The sequence below is a fragment of the Callorhinchus milii genome, unplaced genomic scaffold, assembly GCF_018977255.1.
Source record: "Callorhinchus milii isolate IMCB2004 unplaced genomic scaffold, IMCB_Cmil_1.0 Scaffold19, whole genome shotgun sequence".
NCBI classification, from domain to species: Eukaryota; Metazoa; Chordata; class Chondrichthyes; order Chimaeriformes; family Callorhinchidae; genus Callorhinchus; species Callorhinchus milii.
The window spans coordinates 2,671,905-2,685,506 of NW_024704760.1; the positions used below are offsets into that span (position 1 = coordinate 2,671,905).

The 13,602-nt window shown below is 48.6% G+C and overlaps 1 protein-coding gene across 1 annotated transcript in view; it reads left to right on the plus strand.

The window, feature by feature from the left end:
- Positions 1–13,332, plus strand: part of LOC103182477 (solute carrier family 26 member 9) — a 31,571-nt gene extending 18,239 nt beyond the window's left edge. Inside the window, exons 8-21 of the mRNA XM_042342244.1 lie at positions 407–489; positions 1,020–1,167; positions 1,655–1,768; positions 2,596–2,701; positions 3,456–3,550; positions 4,262–4,368; positions 7,385–7,454; positions 7,696–7,788; positions 8,309–8,419; positions 9,230–9,502; positions 9,946–10,000; positions 10,462–10,607; positions 11,522–11,599; positions 12,929–13,332. Coding sequence (XP_042198178.1) covers positions 407–489; positions 1,020–1,167; positions 1,655–1,768; positions 2,596–2,701; positions 3,456–3,550; positions 4,262–4,368; positions 7,385–7,454; positions 7,696–7,788; positions 8,309–8,419; positions 9,230–9,502; positions 9,946–10,000; positions 10,462–10,607; positions 11,522–11,599; positions 12,929–12,982 — 1,533 coding nt within the window. The 3' untranslated portion in view covers positions 12,983–13,332. The remainder of the gene's footprint in view (positions 1–406; positions 490–1,019; positions 1,168–1,654; positions 1,769–2,595; positions 2,702–3,455; positions 3,551–4,261; positions 4,369–7,384; positions 7,455–7,695; positions 7,789–8,308; positions 8,420–9,229; positions 9,503–9,945; positions 10,001–10,461; positions 10,608–11,521; positions 11,600–12,928) is intronic.
- Positions 13,333–13,602: the final 270 nt, after the last annotated feature.

The following is a 13,602-nucleotide window of genomic DNA, read 5'->3' on the forward strand; positions in this document are numbered from 1 at the left end:
CCTGGCCGACAATCCCTACACAAATAAGATTGGACAATCCTCTTCACCTTATGAATCACCTTTAAGATGTTTTTGAAATTCCACTTGGTCTTAAACCCTTTAAGTCTTCCATTTTTAACGTCACTTAGAATTGGGGAAAATCGGTTTGGTCTTAATCTTGGAAACCAGTATTGCTCGAAGACCTGCGGGAAAGACTCTCTTCCGAATGAAGAGTTTTCCGGGGGTCTTAAATTTTAGTGGAAAAATGATCTCGCGGACTGAGGGCTGGAGGGAGGGCCGAAACTCGGACATGTGAACGATCAATCTCCTTCGGGAATGGACAAAAGAAAATGTTGGGACTGAGGAACGATCTTCTCTTCGATGCGCCAGGATTTCGAACTCAATAACGTTTCCTTTCTGTTTCCAGGTCATTATTGCTACTGCAATCTCAGGGTGTCTGAACTTCCCAGAAAAATATGACATCAGTGTGGTTGGACACATTCCTCTGGGGTGAGTGAGGTCAGGGCGCGGGAGCCATTTTCTCCAGCATTTGAGCGTTCACGATCGTTTTGCCTACGAATACACAGTCACTACACTTCACAGTCAATCGCGGGGGGAGCTGAAGAGGGTTGTGGGGGAGGGGGGGGCGCGCGGAGTGGATGGGATGAGAGGCATCAAGAAGGAGGTGCCGTCCTTTGGATGAGACGTTAAAACCGTGGTCCCTTCTGCGCCTGTTCAGGTGATCGTCACAGATCCTGCGGCGCTATTCACGTAAGAGTAGAAAGTTTCTCTCCCGGTGTTCCTGGTTGACAATCTCCCGGATAAAACCGGTCACTCACCTCACTCCTGTTTTGTGGGACGTCGCTGTGTGCAAATCGGCTGCGGCACTGGCCTAGAATAAATACACGGTGAATCCTGACCAGCGCATTGACGTGATAATAAGGCGCCGTGTCAAATGCAAGGACTATTATTATTGTTATTGTGTTTGAGTCAGCCAATGGCTCAGCGCTGACATCTCTTTTCCGTCTCTTTTCTGGCAGGTTACCCGCTCCGACCCTCCCGCAGGTCGGCTTCTGGTCAAACATGATCGGATCGGCCTTCTCCCTGGCCATCGTTGGTTACGTCATCAACCTGGCCATGGGGAGGACCCTGTCCGCCAAACACGGCTACGATATCAGCGCCAACCAGGTACGCGGTTGCCAGCGGGCAAGCTCTCGACAGGGAGACCCCAATTTGGTCCTTGTGGAGGCCTGTAGCTCAGTGTTTGGAGCACTGGCCTCGCAAGCGAGAGACCTGGGTTCGATTCCCGGGCAGGGCGAAACGTTGGTCAAGTTTCCTTCCTCCGCACGACTCTGTTTACCTAACAGTAAGTAGGAACGCGGTTGGTAGTCGATTGGCGAATCGTTTTTCCGGTGGGGGGTAATAATTCCTTCAAAAAAATACTACTACTAATATTAATTTGGTCGCTTAATCCACGACGGTTTGTGGGGACGCTGCTGTGCGCAATTAGCTGCTGCGTTTCGCCCACAATATACAACTTATCCACTTTACAATATACCCTGTGAAGCGCTTTGAGGCGTCTCAAGGACGTGATAAGGCGCAGTATCGAATGAGAGGATTGTTATTACTATTATTATTATTATTAATGGTTTTCCCCTGCTCCTCGGTATTCCAGGAAATGTTGGCTCTGGGCTGCAGCAACCTCTTTGGCGGGTTCTTCAACATCCACGTTATCTGCTGCGCTCTGTCAGTTACGTTGGCTGTGGAAGGGAGTGGTGGAACCTCGCAGGTAACGTGTGACTGATCGCACGCCGCTTCAATCAGGTTACTCATCCCTCAGGCGCTCACGGCTGAAGACTAGGGCGCAGCTGGAATGTTTGATAGGCGCTTCCCCTGGGGAGTGGAGGAGGAGGAGGAGGAGGAGGAGGGAAGGGGAGGATAACGGGAGAAACAACAGGATCTTAAAGATTTCTATTCCAGAACTTAAACAAAGTTCTGTACACGTAAACCGCTGCTGTGTAAATGTCAATTACCCTACACCCCCCCTCCTCCCTCCCCTCAAACCAGGCAATCGCACCAACTTGCACCTCCAGATATCACTATTTTGGTCAATAGTAGACTGATAATGGAACACCATTGAACGCAATCCAGAAATAATGGTGTTTTGTAGGTGTTTTCTTAGGTATTGAATTGGGTTTTTAGGTATTGAATGCATTCCGTCCCAACAATCCATCTCTGGGAATCTCCGCTTGTGGGTGGGACGCCTGGAATTCTCGGTTTGGTTTGGATGCTCCTAAGCAACAGCGATGGGCTTCCACGTGTGTCAGACACCCGGCTGACTGACCCCCACACCCAAAAAAATATATAAATTAAATAGATATTCACCAATTAGTCAGCAGTGAATCACAGATGTCTTAACACAGGATTTCTGGTTAGTTAGGCCTTCGTTGCTTGTGTACAAATTGGTCTGGGAAGATTAAGACCACACACATGTATTGGCAATATATTGATCAGATCCTTTTAAAGGTCACCCACCGGCGGTAACGGGTTACAAAGTGAAACTCCTCTGCGTGTCGGTGGATGAACTGAATGAAGTGCCGTCTCTCTCGTTTGCAGATAGCGAGTCTGTGTGTAATGATCCTCGTATTTGTGGTGCTCATGGTTCTTGGAGTTTACCTGCTTCCTCTCCCTAAGGTAAGAGCCCAGACACATCTATTCACCCGTACAACAACTTAGTGCAAAGAGCCTGTCTTGATCGGTCATGCAACACAATACAAAATTACATTTGTCCAGCGCCTTTCACGTCGCGAGGACGTCCCAAGACTCTGGACAGTCAGGGATTTGGACCCGAGCTGCGGGTAACTGGGGCAAAGGAGGTTAGGAGGGTGACCGAAGGCGCGGTCGAAGAAAAGGGTCTCGAGACTTGCCTTGAAGAAGGCAGGCAAGTGGGGCGCGAGTGGAAAGGAGTTGGGGAGAGGGGCATGTTCTTAATGGAGCTGTGAAACATTCAACGATGGGAGGAGAGAGAGAGAGAGAGTCTCCAGTGAAGGAAAGGAGCTCCTCAAAGTCCTCATACCAACCTGTTACAAAACAGACTCACTCCGTCCATCTCATGGAAGATGTGACACAGAACATGGCGACGGATTACTATCTACCACGAAAATGATGGCGCTCACACACTCACACGTACGCACTCACATACATACGCACACACGCGCGCACACACACACGCGCGCACACACACGCGCACACACTGATCCTCTGGATGTCTAAATACAGTGAAACAACTTGTACTGAACACAACGAACCACTTCTAATTGCAATTATCATCGTGAATTATTGCTTTTGTTTTCCGGTAAATCTCGCAGTGAACAGTTGTGCTGCTTTTTCCTCTCCTCTCCTCTCGCCCCCCCACCCACCCACGCCCCACCCCCTCCCCCCCCGACACATCTCTCCTTCCCTCCCCCCATTTCTAGTCCGTGTTGGGGCGCTCATAGCCGTCAACCTGAAAAACACCTTGATGCAGATGACAGATCCTTACTACCTGTGGAAGAAAAGCAAGCTGGACTGCGTGAGTAAGGCTTCGCAAACATGTTAGCTGCATCGCTCCGAGACACTACCCCCCCACCCCCCACCCTCCCCCACCGCGTGAAGGGCTCTGTGTAAATGCAAGTTGTTGCTGTCGTCGCTGTAGCACCAGTAAAGCTCCCCTGCCGCAGAAGGAAAGTGAACCCAGTCGCTAGCCCTCTCGCTCCTCACTCTCACGTGGGTTCGAGCCCCCACGTCAGGACTTTGAGCTCACGCACTCAAAGCGCTTCACATGGGATATGCTGTAAGGTGGAGTGACTGTGTATTTTGTGGGCGAAAGGTGGCGTACGTTGGGCGTCCGGGCTGCCTTTCACGTTGGGACGTCCTCCCGACGTGAAGTGAACGACGCTATACAAACGTAATTTGTTGTTGTTGTTGTGTGTGTGTGTGTGTGCGGGGGGTGGGGGGAGTGAGGGGGTAGGGGTCTGGGGAGTGGGGGGTGGGGGGAAGAGAGGCCAAACCATTCACAAAAGCAGAGAAAAAAAAAACCCCACATGACCGAGCGCCAGCAGAGAGCAGCGTCTCCGGCTCGGGAACGTTTGTCTATTTTGACCCGATGTCAGGGGAGCAGCTGTTTAGCGTAACACGTCAGCGTTTGTCCACTTATTCCGAACGAGCCACGTAACGCCTTTGCGGCGAAAAGAGCCTGCCCGGCTCCAGCCAAAGCCGAACATCTTTCCCGTTGTTCCCGCAGTGTGTGTGGCTGGTGAGCTTCTTCTCCGCATTTCTCCTGGGCCTGCCTTACGGGGTGGCTGTGGGCGTCGGATTCTCGGCGCTGGTGGTGGTTTTCCAGACGCAGTTGTGAGTACCGTTGTTTCGGGCTCAATAATAATAATTAATAAGAAGAATGATGACAATAATGATGATAATAATAATCCATTCACGTTTTCAAGACTGAGGTGGACAGCTATTTGTCAGGTCAGGGTATTAAGGGATATGGGGCAAGGGGGGGGGGGGTAATCGGAGTTGAGGTACAGATCACCCATGATCTTATAGAATGGCGGAACAGGCTCCAGGGGCTGAATGACCTCCTCCTGTTTCTGTAATAACCCTTGCATTTGATACAGCGCCTTATCACGCCGTTCAGACGTCTCAAAGCGCTTCACAAGGTATACGTAAAGTGGCGTTAGGTGTGTATTTTGCGGGCAAGACGCAGCAGCAAGAGTTTGGCGTGAACATTCACTCGCACTCGGAGACGTTCATTGAGCTCTTTTTTAGCGCAAAGGCCGGTTCTGTATTCATTTTCTTTCGAACCCGTAGAAATCTTATGGCACAGAAGAAATTACGTACGTAGATAGGGGAGGGAGGAATCGGACGTTTTAGAAGAGCGTTCCATTCAGTCCCATTTACCTATCTTCCCCCCACCCCTTATCCCCGAAACACAACACAGAGAAAGAATAAAATTGGGTTAACTGTAATATGTATAGAGAGAGAAGAGAGAGAGAGAAAAAGATGGAGAGACACATAGAGATAAAGAGAATAGAGAGATCCAAAGAAACAGAAAGAGAAACAATGAGAGACAAAGAGAAATGCATAAAGAGAGATAAAGAGAGCGATAAAGAGAGAGCGATAAAGAGAGAGAAATGTAGAGAGAGAGAGAAAGAGATGAATGAAGAGAGATACAGAGAGAGATTGCTCCTCGGGTACATAGGTTTCTGACCACTCGGTGACCCAGTGTTACTGAAGGAGATGGAATTAACGGTTTAATACATAAGTAAACCGGCTTTCATGTTCCATAAAAACAAACTTCAAATGAGACTTCAGAGGCTGTGGGAATCCTGGCCACTTCGCTGGTGGCTTTCGTTCCCCCGCCTCCTCATCCCTTCGGCCTCTCAGAACTTGTTGCTGGGATGACTTCTCACCAAAACAGGCGTTTCTTTTTTGGGGATCGGGCTGTTTTTTATTTTTCGAACCAGCTCTTTGATTCACTTACAGTAAGAGTTTGAATTAAAAACAAATATCACCAGTCAGCCAAAGCGAATTCAGAGGCGTTTGAAAGGATTCCTTTTCAGGATAAAACAAGGTCTATCACGTCTCGAAAACGTGATAAGGCGCTATACCAAATGCAAGGATTATTATTATTATTATTATTATTATCCCTGTTCCAGTCGATTTTCCTATTCGCTATTTACTTAACTTGTGAACAATCGCAGGAAAACTGTACTTGTTAGAAATAGACTGTATTGGGAAGCCACGCGCGTGTGTGTGAGTGTGTGTGTCTGGGAGGTGGAGGGTAGGAGATAAGTTAAGGAAGTTACATCCTGTACGTAAATAGGGAGGGAGGAATATCGTTATTTGAAAAATCGTGGGATGGGGGGGGGTTGTGGTGTGGTGTGATGGGGGGGGGGGGGTGCGGTGGTGTGGGGAGGAGGGATGGGTGGGTGAACAGGAAAACCTAATTCGGGAGCTTTGGGCTGGCTTTGTGACGGATTGACGGAGTAACCGTCTTCAACCGCGCCTTCAGCTCCCCTCTCGACTCTCTACCCCCTCCTCGCCCCCTCCCTTCCCTCTCCACACCCTGACCATTTCCCCCACTGCTCGGGTCCCGACCCAACTGTCCAGCGCCTTGGGATGTCCTCCCGACGTGAAAGGCGCTCTATAAATGCAACCTTGTTGTTGTTGTTGTTGTAAGGTTATTAACTTCCTCCTCCTCGCCCCAGTTATTACAGTGAAGGTGTTTATCTCTGAGCCAGACGCTCAGACAACCACACTGACTGTGTCTGTCTGTATCGTTCTGTCTGTATTGCTCGGCTGCTTTTAGCTGCTCTCTGGAACTCCCCCCAACCCCCCCCCCCCCCCCCCACTCTGGTTGTCTTTAATTACCTAATACCTCTTTGACAGTACTTGCGGTCACCTCCCCCCTTCTCCCCCCCACCTTCTCCCCCCCCCCCCCACCACCCCACCCCCAAGTCAATCCCTAGCTTCGCTTCCCCTTTCCCCCCCCCCACCGCCGCTAACAAACTGAAGTGATCTCTTAGTCTCTCAAAGCCGCAAAGCTTCTTAACAACAACACTGCAGCGTCATCCCTATTGTGCTCCACATTTGTTCCAACGCCGTAAAGCCACACGCACATACGTGCAGACTCACAAACACACACCCGCGCACGTACACAAACACACGTGCATCTACAAGTGTAACACGCACCACCTGAACGTGGGCACAGACACAAATCACGCAGGTAAACACACGCAAACTCACGCACGCGCAGACAAATACAGTAGACTCCGAATAACTCAACCCTGGATTAATTTATCGCTACCGTTTAAGTCATCGTGCTGTCAATAACCCGGCCACATTTATTTATGTATTTATACATCTGCCTAACTCGCCACTCCTGATAACTCGTCACCGAGTCCTTTTCCCTTCGGAGTGATGAGTTATCAGGATTTATAATAATAATAATAATAATCCTTGCATTTGATATAGCGCTTTTCACATCTTCTAGGAATATACTGTAAGGTGAATTGACTGTATATTTGTGGGCGAACGCGGCAGCCAATTGCGCACAGCAATGTCCCACAAACAGTCGTAGATTGAAAATGACCAATTTATTATTGTTTTTGGTTTTGGAGGGATTATTATTAGGCTCTGTGTGGAGTAAGGAAACTTGCCCAAGGTTTCGCCCTCTGCCTGGAATTGAACTCAGGTCTCTCGCTTGCAAAGCGAGTGTCTAACCACTGAGCTACAGGACTTTATTGTATAAGCAGAAGGTGGGATTGTGTTGCTGATCTGGTTAACGTAAAGCACACAGGGGAGAATCCCTCTTTCCTGACCTCTCTCTCTCTCTCTCTCTCTCCCTTTCACCCGTTTTTTCCAGTCGGAACGGCTCTCTGATTGCACAAGTTGGCGACAGCAACATTTACAAAAACCCCAAGGTCTATGAAAAGGTAAGATCGTTATTCAAGAGAAAGAGAGGAACAACGAAGAAGAAAGAGTGGCATCCGCATTTATGGTGTCTCATTCTCACGGTGAAACACCTCAAGGAACTTCACAAGGAGCTCTGTTCCCTTTCGGTTTGAGGGGCGGGGTGGGGGGGTAAAGAGCTCCAAGACGTGACTCTGAGAGAAGGCCTTATGTGTAAAGGCAAGTTGTTGTTGACGTGTTGTTAACCTTGCGTTCCTCTTCCAGGCAAAAGAAATCAGTGGAATAAAGATAGTGACTTACTGTTCTCCGCTGTACTTTGCAAACGTGGACATTTTCAGACAGAAAGTCATTAAAAAGGTAAAATGACCTCCTTTATGTTTCAATGCATAAATCTGCTGCAGTTCACATATAAACAAAATTTGCCGGTAGACTGCAGCGCCAACCTTTCACGTTCACGTTACTCTGTAAGCCAAGGCTTTGGGGGACTCCAGAGTGTGCTTTGGGGTAACTGTTGGAGTCCAACCAACTAAAGCTGCGTAGCTTGCCGTTGAGAGCATTGGCTGGCAAGCTTTCCCGCTGCTTGCCCAGCTCGGACCGTTCGGGCTTTGTCTTACGGGATTAAGGCGCTGATCTAGAAGAGTTCTTGACCCTAGTGACTGGGCTGCCCTTCAAGGTCCTGAATTTCCTAACAGACCTGCACACACACGCACATGCATATACCCTACATGTACTAATCCACCCACCAAACATACCACACACTTTAGTGACTCACATTTCACCCTCCAAAGAACCTCAGCACTTGCCAGGGTACTTTCTGAGATGAGCAAGCAAAGTGCCCTCCTGCCGAGGGTTTAATGAGGAAATGTTCTTGTTACAGTCAGGAATTGACCCCGTGAAGATTTTGCTGGCCAAGAAAAAGTACCTCAAGGAAGCGAAGAAGGAGGAGCAAGAGGTTAATGGCCGGAAACCGAATAATCATTTCAACAAGGTTTGTGAGATTGTCAACACAAAATTCCAGACTTGCCCACAGCAAAGAGCAGAAAATTCCCAATTTAGCAACTGTTGGCATGAGTGACGTATGAGGTCACTTTCAACATCTTAGGCAATTTGGGCTGAGGTGGTTTTAACCTTAAGTTTCAAAAAACTTCCTTTCCTCACCCACTCACATGCACACCCATTCCACTCCTAACTTTCTCACACTTCCGATAAAGTTGGTCAATCACTTTGTTGGCTGTGCTCCACGTAAAGACTGAATGGAAGAATTTTCCACCCTCTTGTGTGATCTTGCATTCCACGAAATTAGTCTTACGAAGACCAAATAGAATTTTGTGCCTCTATATTCCTGCTGCTGGAGGAGGATAATAATAATAATAATAATAATAATAATAATAATAATAATGGTCCTTACATTTGACATAGCTCCCGGACGAGGAGAAACCTTAGCCAATTTTCCTTACTCCACACACACGCCTCTGTTTACTTAGCAGTAAGTAGGAACCCGCTTGTTAGTCGATTGGCGGCGGATCGCTTTCTGGGGGTAATAATCTCTTCAAAAAAAATAATAATAATAATAATTTGGTCACCTCAATCCACAACTGTTTGTGGGACACTACTGTGCGCAATTGGCTGCCACGTTTGGCTCACAAAATACATAGTCGATCCACTTTACCGTACGTTCTGTGAAGCGCTTTGAGACGTCTCAATGACGTGATAAGACGCTGTATCAAATTCAAGGATCAGTAGTGTTAGTATTGTTAAAGCCAGCTCTTTCTTAACCAGTTTTTTTCTGTCTATACAGCAAGTGTCCATGCAGGAGCTGGTGAAAGAGGTGGAAGCAGATGCATCCATGGACTGTAATAACAATGGAGGGTCTGAGAACCCCAGAATATCCTACATTACAGTCAACGCACCCAATGGGTTAAACGAGCACACACAGAAGTCCTCTGTACGGCTGCAAGGCTCTGAGGATCCGCTCCAGATGGCACCTCCCATCATTGACGTTCACACTCTGATCCTGGACCTGAGCGGAGTGTGTTTTGTGGATCTCATGGGCATCAAAGTGCTGGGGAAGGCAAGGCGGTCAATTTAAATCTCAATCTACCATAGGAGAAATAACCCTATATACAGAGGAGAAAGGAAGAGACATGAGCTGAAAGACAGACAGGCAACAAGAAAGGACAACAAGAATAAATTACATTTGCATAGTGCCTTTCATGTCGGAAGGACATCCCAAAACTCTGAGACCATCACACACAGCCAGTCACACACAGGGAGACACACAGGGAGACACACACACACACACACACGTGGAGAGACAGGGAGATAAACACGGAGACACACACACACACACACAAGGAAACACACACGTGGAGAGACAGGGAGATAAACACGGAGACACACCCACACACAGGGTAACACACACACGCACGTGGACTCGTCAGATCATCCATGTCAAGTTCATGTGTTTTTTTTCCAGAATCTAATCTGCTTCTTTCGTGTTGTTTCTTTGTGCAGATGTGCTCGAACTTTAAGAAGATTGGTGTGAATATTTACCTGGCGAGCGTGCAAGGTGAGTTCCTCTTTCTTTGATCATATTAACACTGCAGAACTGACGAGGAACGTTAGTTAAACCACTGGTGAAATAATACGTGGCTACTTGGTTATAAGGCGCTATATCAAATGCAAGGATTGTTATTATTATTATTATTAATAACTCAATGGCGGAGAGAGGGCTACCGACTGATCCCCCGTTTAAATGTCCTTCTTTAAACATTCAAAGAATGTGTTTTTTTACCCCCCCCCCACCCCCCAACTCCACCATCTGTGGCCCCCGCTCAGCTGGCTCCGGCCTCCTGTTTGTCCCTCGTTCCCTCTGCTTCATCATCGGTGGCCGTGCCTTCAGCCACTATGCCCCGAAGCGCTGGTACTCTCTCCCTCAATTGCTCCGCCAGCCTTGCCCCCTCCCTCCCCACCTTAAAATCCTGCCTAAAGACCTTCCTTTTTAATCGTCGCTGTTTCTTGCCACTGCAGCTCAAGTGTATGAGGACATCGAGATCGGCGGGATGTTTGACGAGGGGGGGCTGGATCGCAGCTGTCTGTTCCTCTCTGTGCACGATGCCGTCCTCTACGCGATGGTGAAGGCGAACGAAGGGGAACAGGAAACAGGCAACGACAAGGTAAAAGCAAACCGTTCCGATCCTACTTCCTACTTCAGAGAGCATAAAAAATGCTGGACAAGAAAAACAGACCAAGGTCCATCTAGTTCGCATGCACATATGTCCTGAACAGCCTATGTCCTACATCCCATAATGTTATTTCCTAGAAGAAAACTCATCTAATCTGCGTTTGAAGGAATCAACATTTCCTGCTTCAACCGTCTCTCTAGAGAAGGTGTTGTTTTTGGGTAGAGAGAGGATATATTATGCCTTTCACCTGAACAAATAAAATGTAATAACTATTTTGTAAGGAAATTACCCAAATGACCCGGATTTGAGAAGATTAACCGCCCAAGACACAAAATGCCGAGGAGGCAAATCCCACCCAGGTCTGGGTTTATCTTATTATTTCTGTAGCGTTTTAGGATTTGGCAGACGAGGTTCAATTCACTCTTAACTTTGAAGTCAAGTTTCCTTTGAGAAACTTGTTAGAAGTTCTCTCAGAAGAACTTGCAGAAAAGGGGCTTTGAACTTTTAAGGGAATGTTGAACAAAAGCGTTGGAAGAGGAGAAAGGGAGGGAGGGAGGGAGGGAGGGAGGGGGGAGGTGACCGCCCCCCTAAGCACGATCGATCGAAAAGGAAAGTCTTTAGGCAGGATTGGAAAGTGGGGAGGGAGTTGGGGGGGGCAAGTGTGAGACAGATTTGCAGACCTGTAGCGGTGGCTGGACACAGGATAGCATTCATTGCTACGTGTCGCAGGTTTATCGACTGGTTCGATCCACGTGACGCACGCAAGGTGAATGAAAAGCGCAAGTAAAGTCCACAACGCTTTGTCTGATCTTCCCAGTCAGTTCCCGGTCAGTTATCCCCACTAAAAATCTGCCATTTTTTTTCCTTCCCTCTCTCTCTCTCTCTCTCTGCCTGACATCCTACAGGCTCCTGGTACCACTGAGATCTTCATGAACGACGAGGTATCGAGCGAAGAAAATAACGATGATCAAGATTTGGAACAGGTGAGGTGCACTGGAGGTGTTTGTGTGGCCCTGATCTGAATCAATGTTCCCTGAATGTACAGAGAAAGCCAGTGGTACCTTCCTCCATATTCCCCATTCATTGCATTTTGTCAAGCAAAGGGGCAGTGAAAATCTGTCTCTCCCCCACCCCCACCCTCTCTCCCCCACCCCCACCCTCTCCCTCCCCCCGCACCCCCACAAAAGGCTGTAGATGTTGATCAATTACATTTTTCTAGACTGAGATGGATTGATTATTGATAGTCAGGCTATCAAGGGATATGGGGCAAAGGCAGGTAATTGGGAGTTGAGGTACAGATCAGCCATGATCTCATAGAATGGCGGAACAGGCTCGAATGGCTGAATGGCCTCCTTCTGTTCCTATGTTCCCATCCCCGCTGTCTCTGCGTAGCTCCATTCGTTGCACAGCCGCAGACACACAAAGTCTTATACACATACACAATAATCACACACATGCACGCGCGCGCGCTCACACAGACACACACAGACAATACACACATACAATACGCACACACACACACATGCACACAGCCAATACACACATACAATACGCGCACACACACAAACACACGCACACAGACAATACACACGTACAATACGCACACACACACAGACAATACATACGTACAATATGCACACACACACACACACACCAGACAATACACACATACAAAACCCACGCACACACACATGCACAACAGAGACACAAACAAATCTAAATATACACACTCAGACACACACACACACACACACACACAGACATAATACACATCTCAGGAGATAACAATAGCTTTTGGCACCTGTGGTTAAATAGGGAAATGGGCCAATATGTTTTTTAATTAAGCCACGGAATACGATTTCCTGCTCCAGGGGGAGCCTGGCTGACTTAGCGAGGCGTCAGTTTCAAATTTAAGGCAGGTCGACCGCAAGCCTTTCCAACCCAAATATCGCTCGGAGCCAAATCTGGACCGTTTGAAGGATCCGTGGCCCCTTTATACACACCGAGACCTGCCAGTGTAGAAACGGGCGACTGGCAAAACAATGAGGTTCACGTCCCACACTCCTCTGGTTCAAGCCGCACTTAACGCGACCGGCATCTCTTCGTCTCTGCAAACGTTTCTTTCCTTCCGCCCTCACCCACCCCTACCCCCACCACCACCTGGTCACCTGTGGGGTACCCCAAGGCTCCATCCTCGACCCCCTTCTTTTCCTTATTTGCCTGCTTCCTCCCGTCTCAAAGCGCTTCACAGGATTTTGCTCGAAAGTGTGTGACTCTCTCATACTCACCCTCTCTCTCTCGCCTTTGCGTAGGTCATGTTTGGGACAATGTTTGACCACAACGTGGGTGACCACACGGCTTTATGAACGGATTCCGAGGGACCAAAGATGCCGAGGAACAATTGCTTTGCATCGCGGAGCCACACGAGAGCTTTAGGAACAAACCAAAAAAAAAACACAACCGCATGGGAAAGCGTATTGGGAAACGATGTGTTACCGGGGTCTGAGCCCCCCCCATCCGCTCACTCCGACCGCAGGCTTCCTCCAGAACCGGTTTCTAACCGGAGTCGATTCTGAGGCAGACTGATGACCGCTGGTGTCGGGGTTCTGCCCTCGTTTACACTGCGGGGCGCAGTCCAACCCAATCCGGCGGCAAAAGGGGCAAGTAACCGAATCGCGAATGAATGAAATAATCAATCAATCAATCAGTCAACCAACCAACCAATCACTTGATCTATCAATCAATCAATGACGGTGCGCATTGCACTGCACATGCACGGACGCGCGTGTATGGGACGTGCACCAAAGCTCATGCACAAGCGTGCGTGGCCCGCACATACGCATGCCGATCGCTTGCGCAGTGCGCGCGGTTGTTTTCCGAGTCACGACTCAATTCCCTCTCCTCCTCCCTCTAAGTGGCCGTAGGCTTTCCCCCCACCCCCACAAATAACAGTGCCGTGATCGCATCACCAGCCTATCATGGTGGG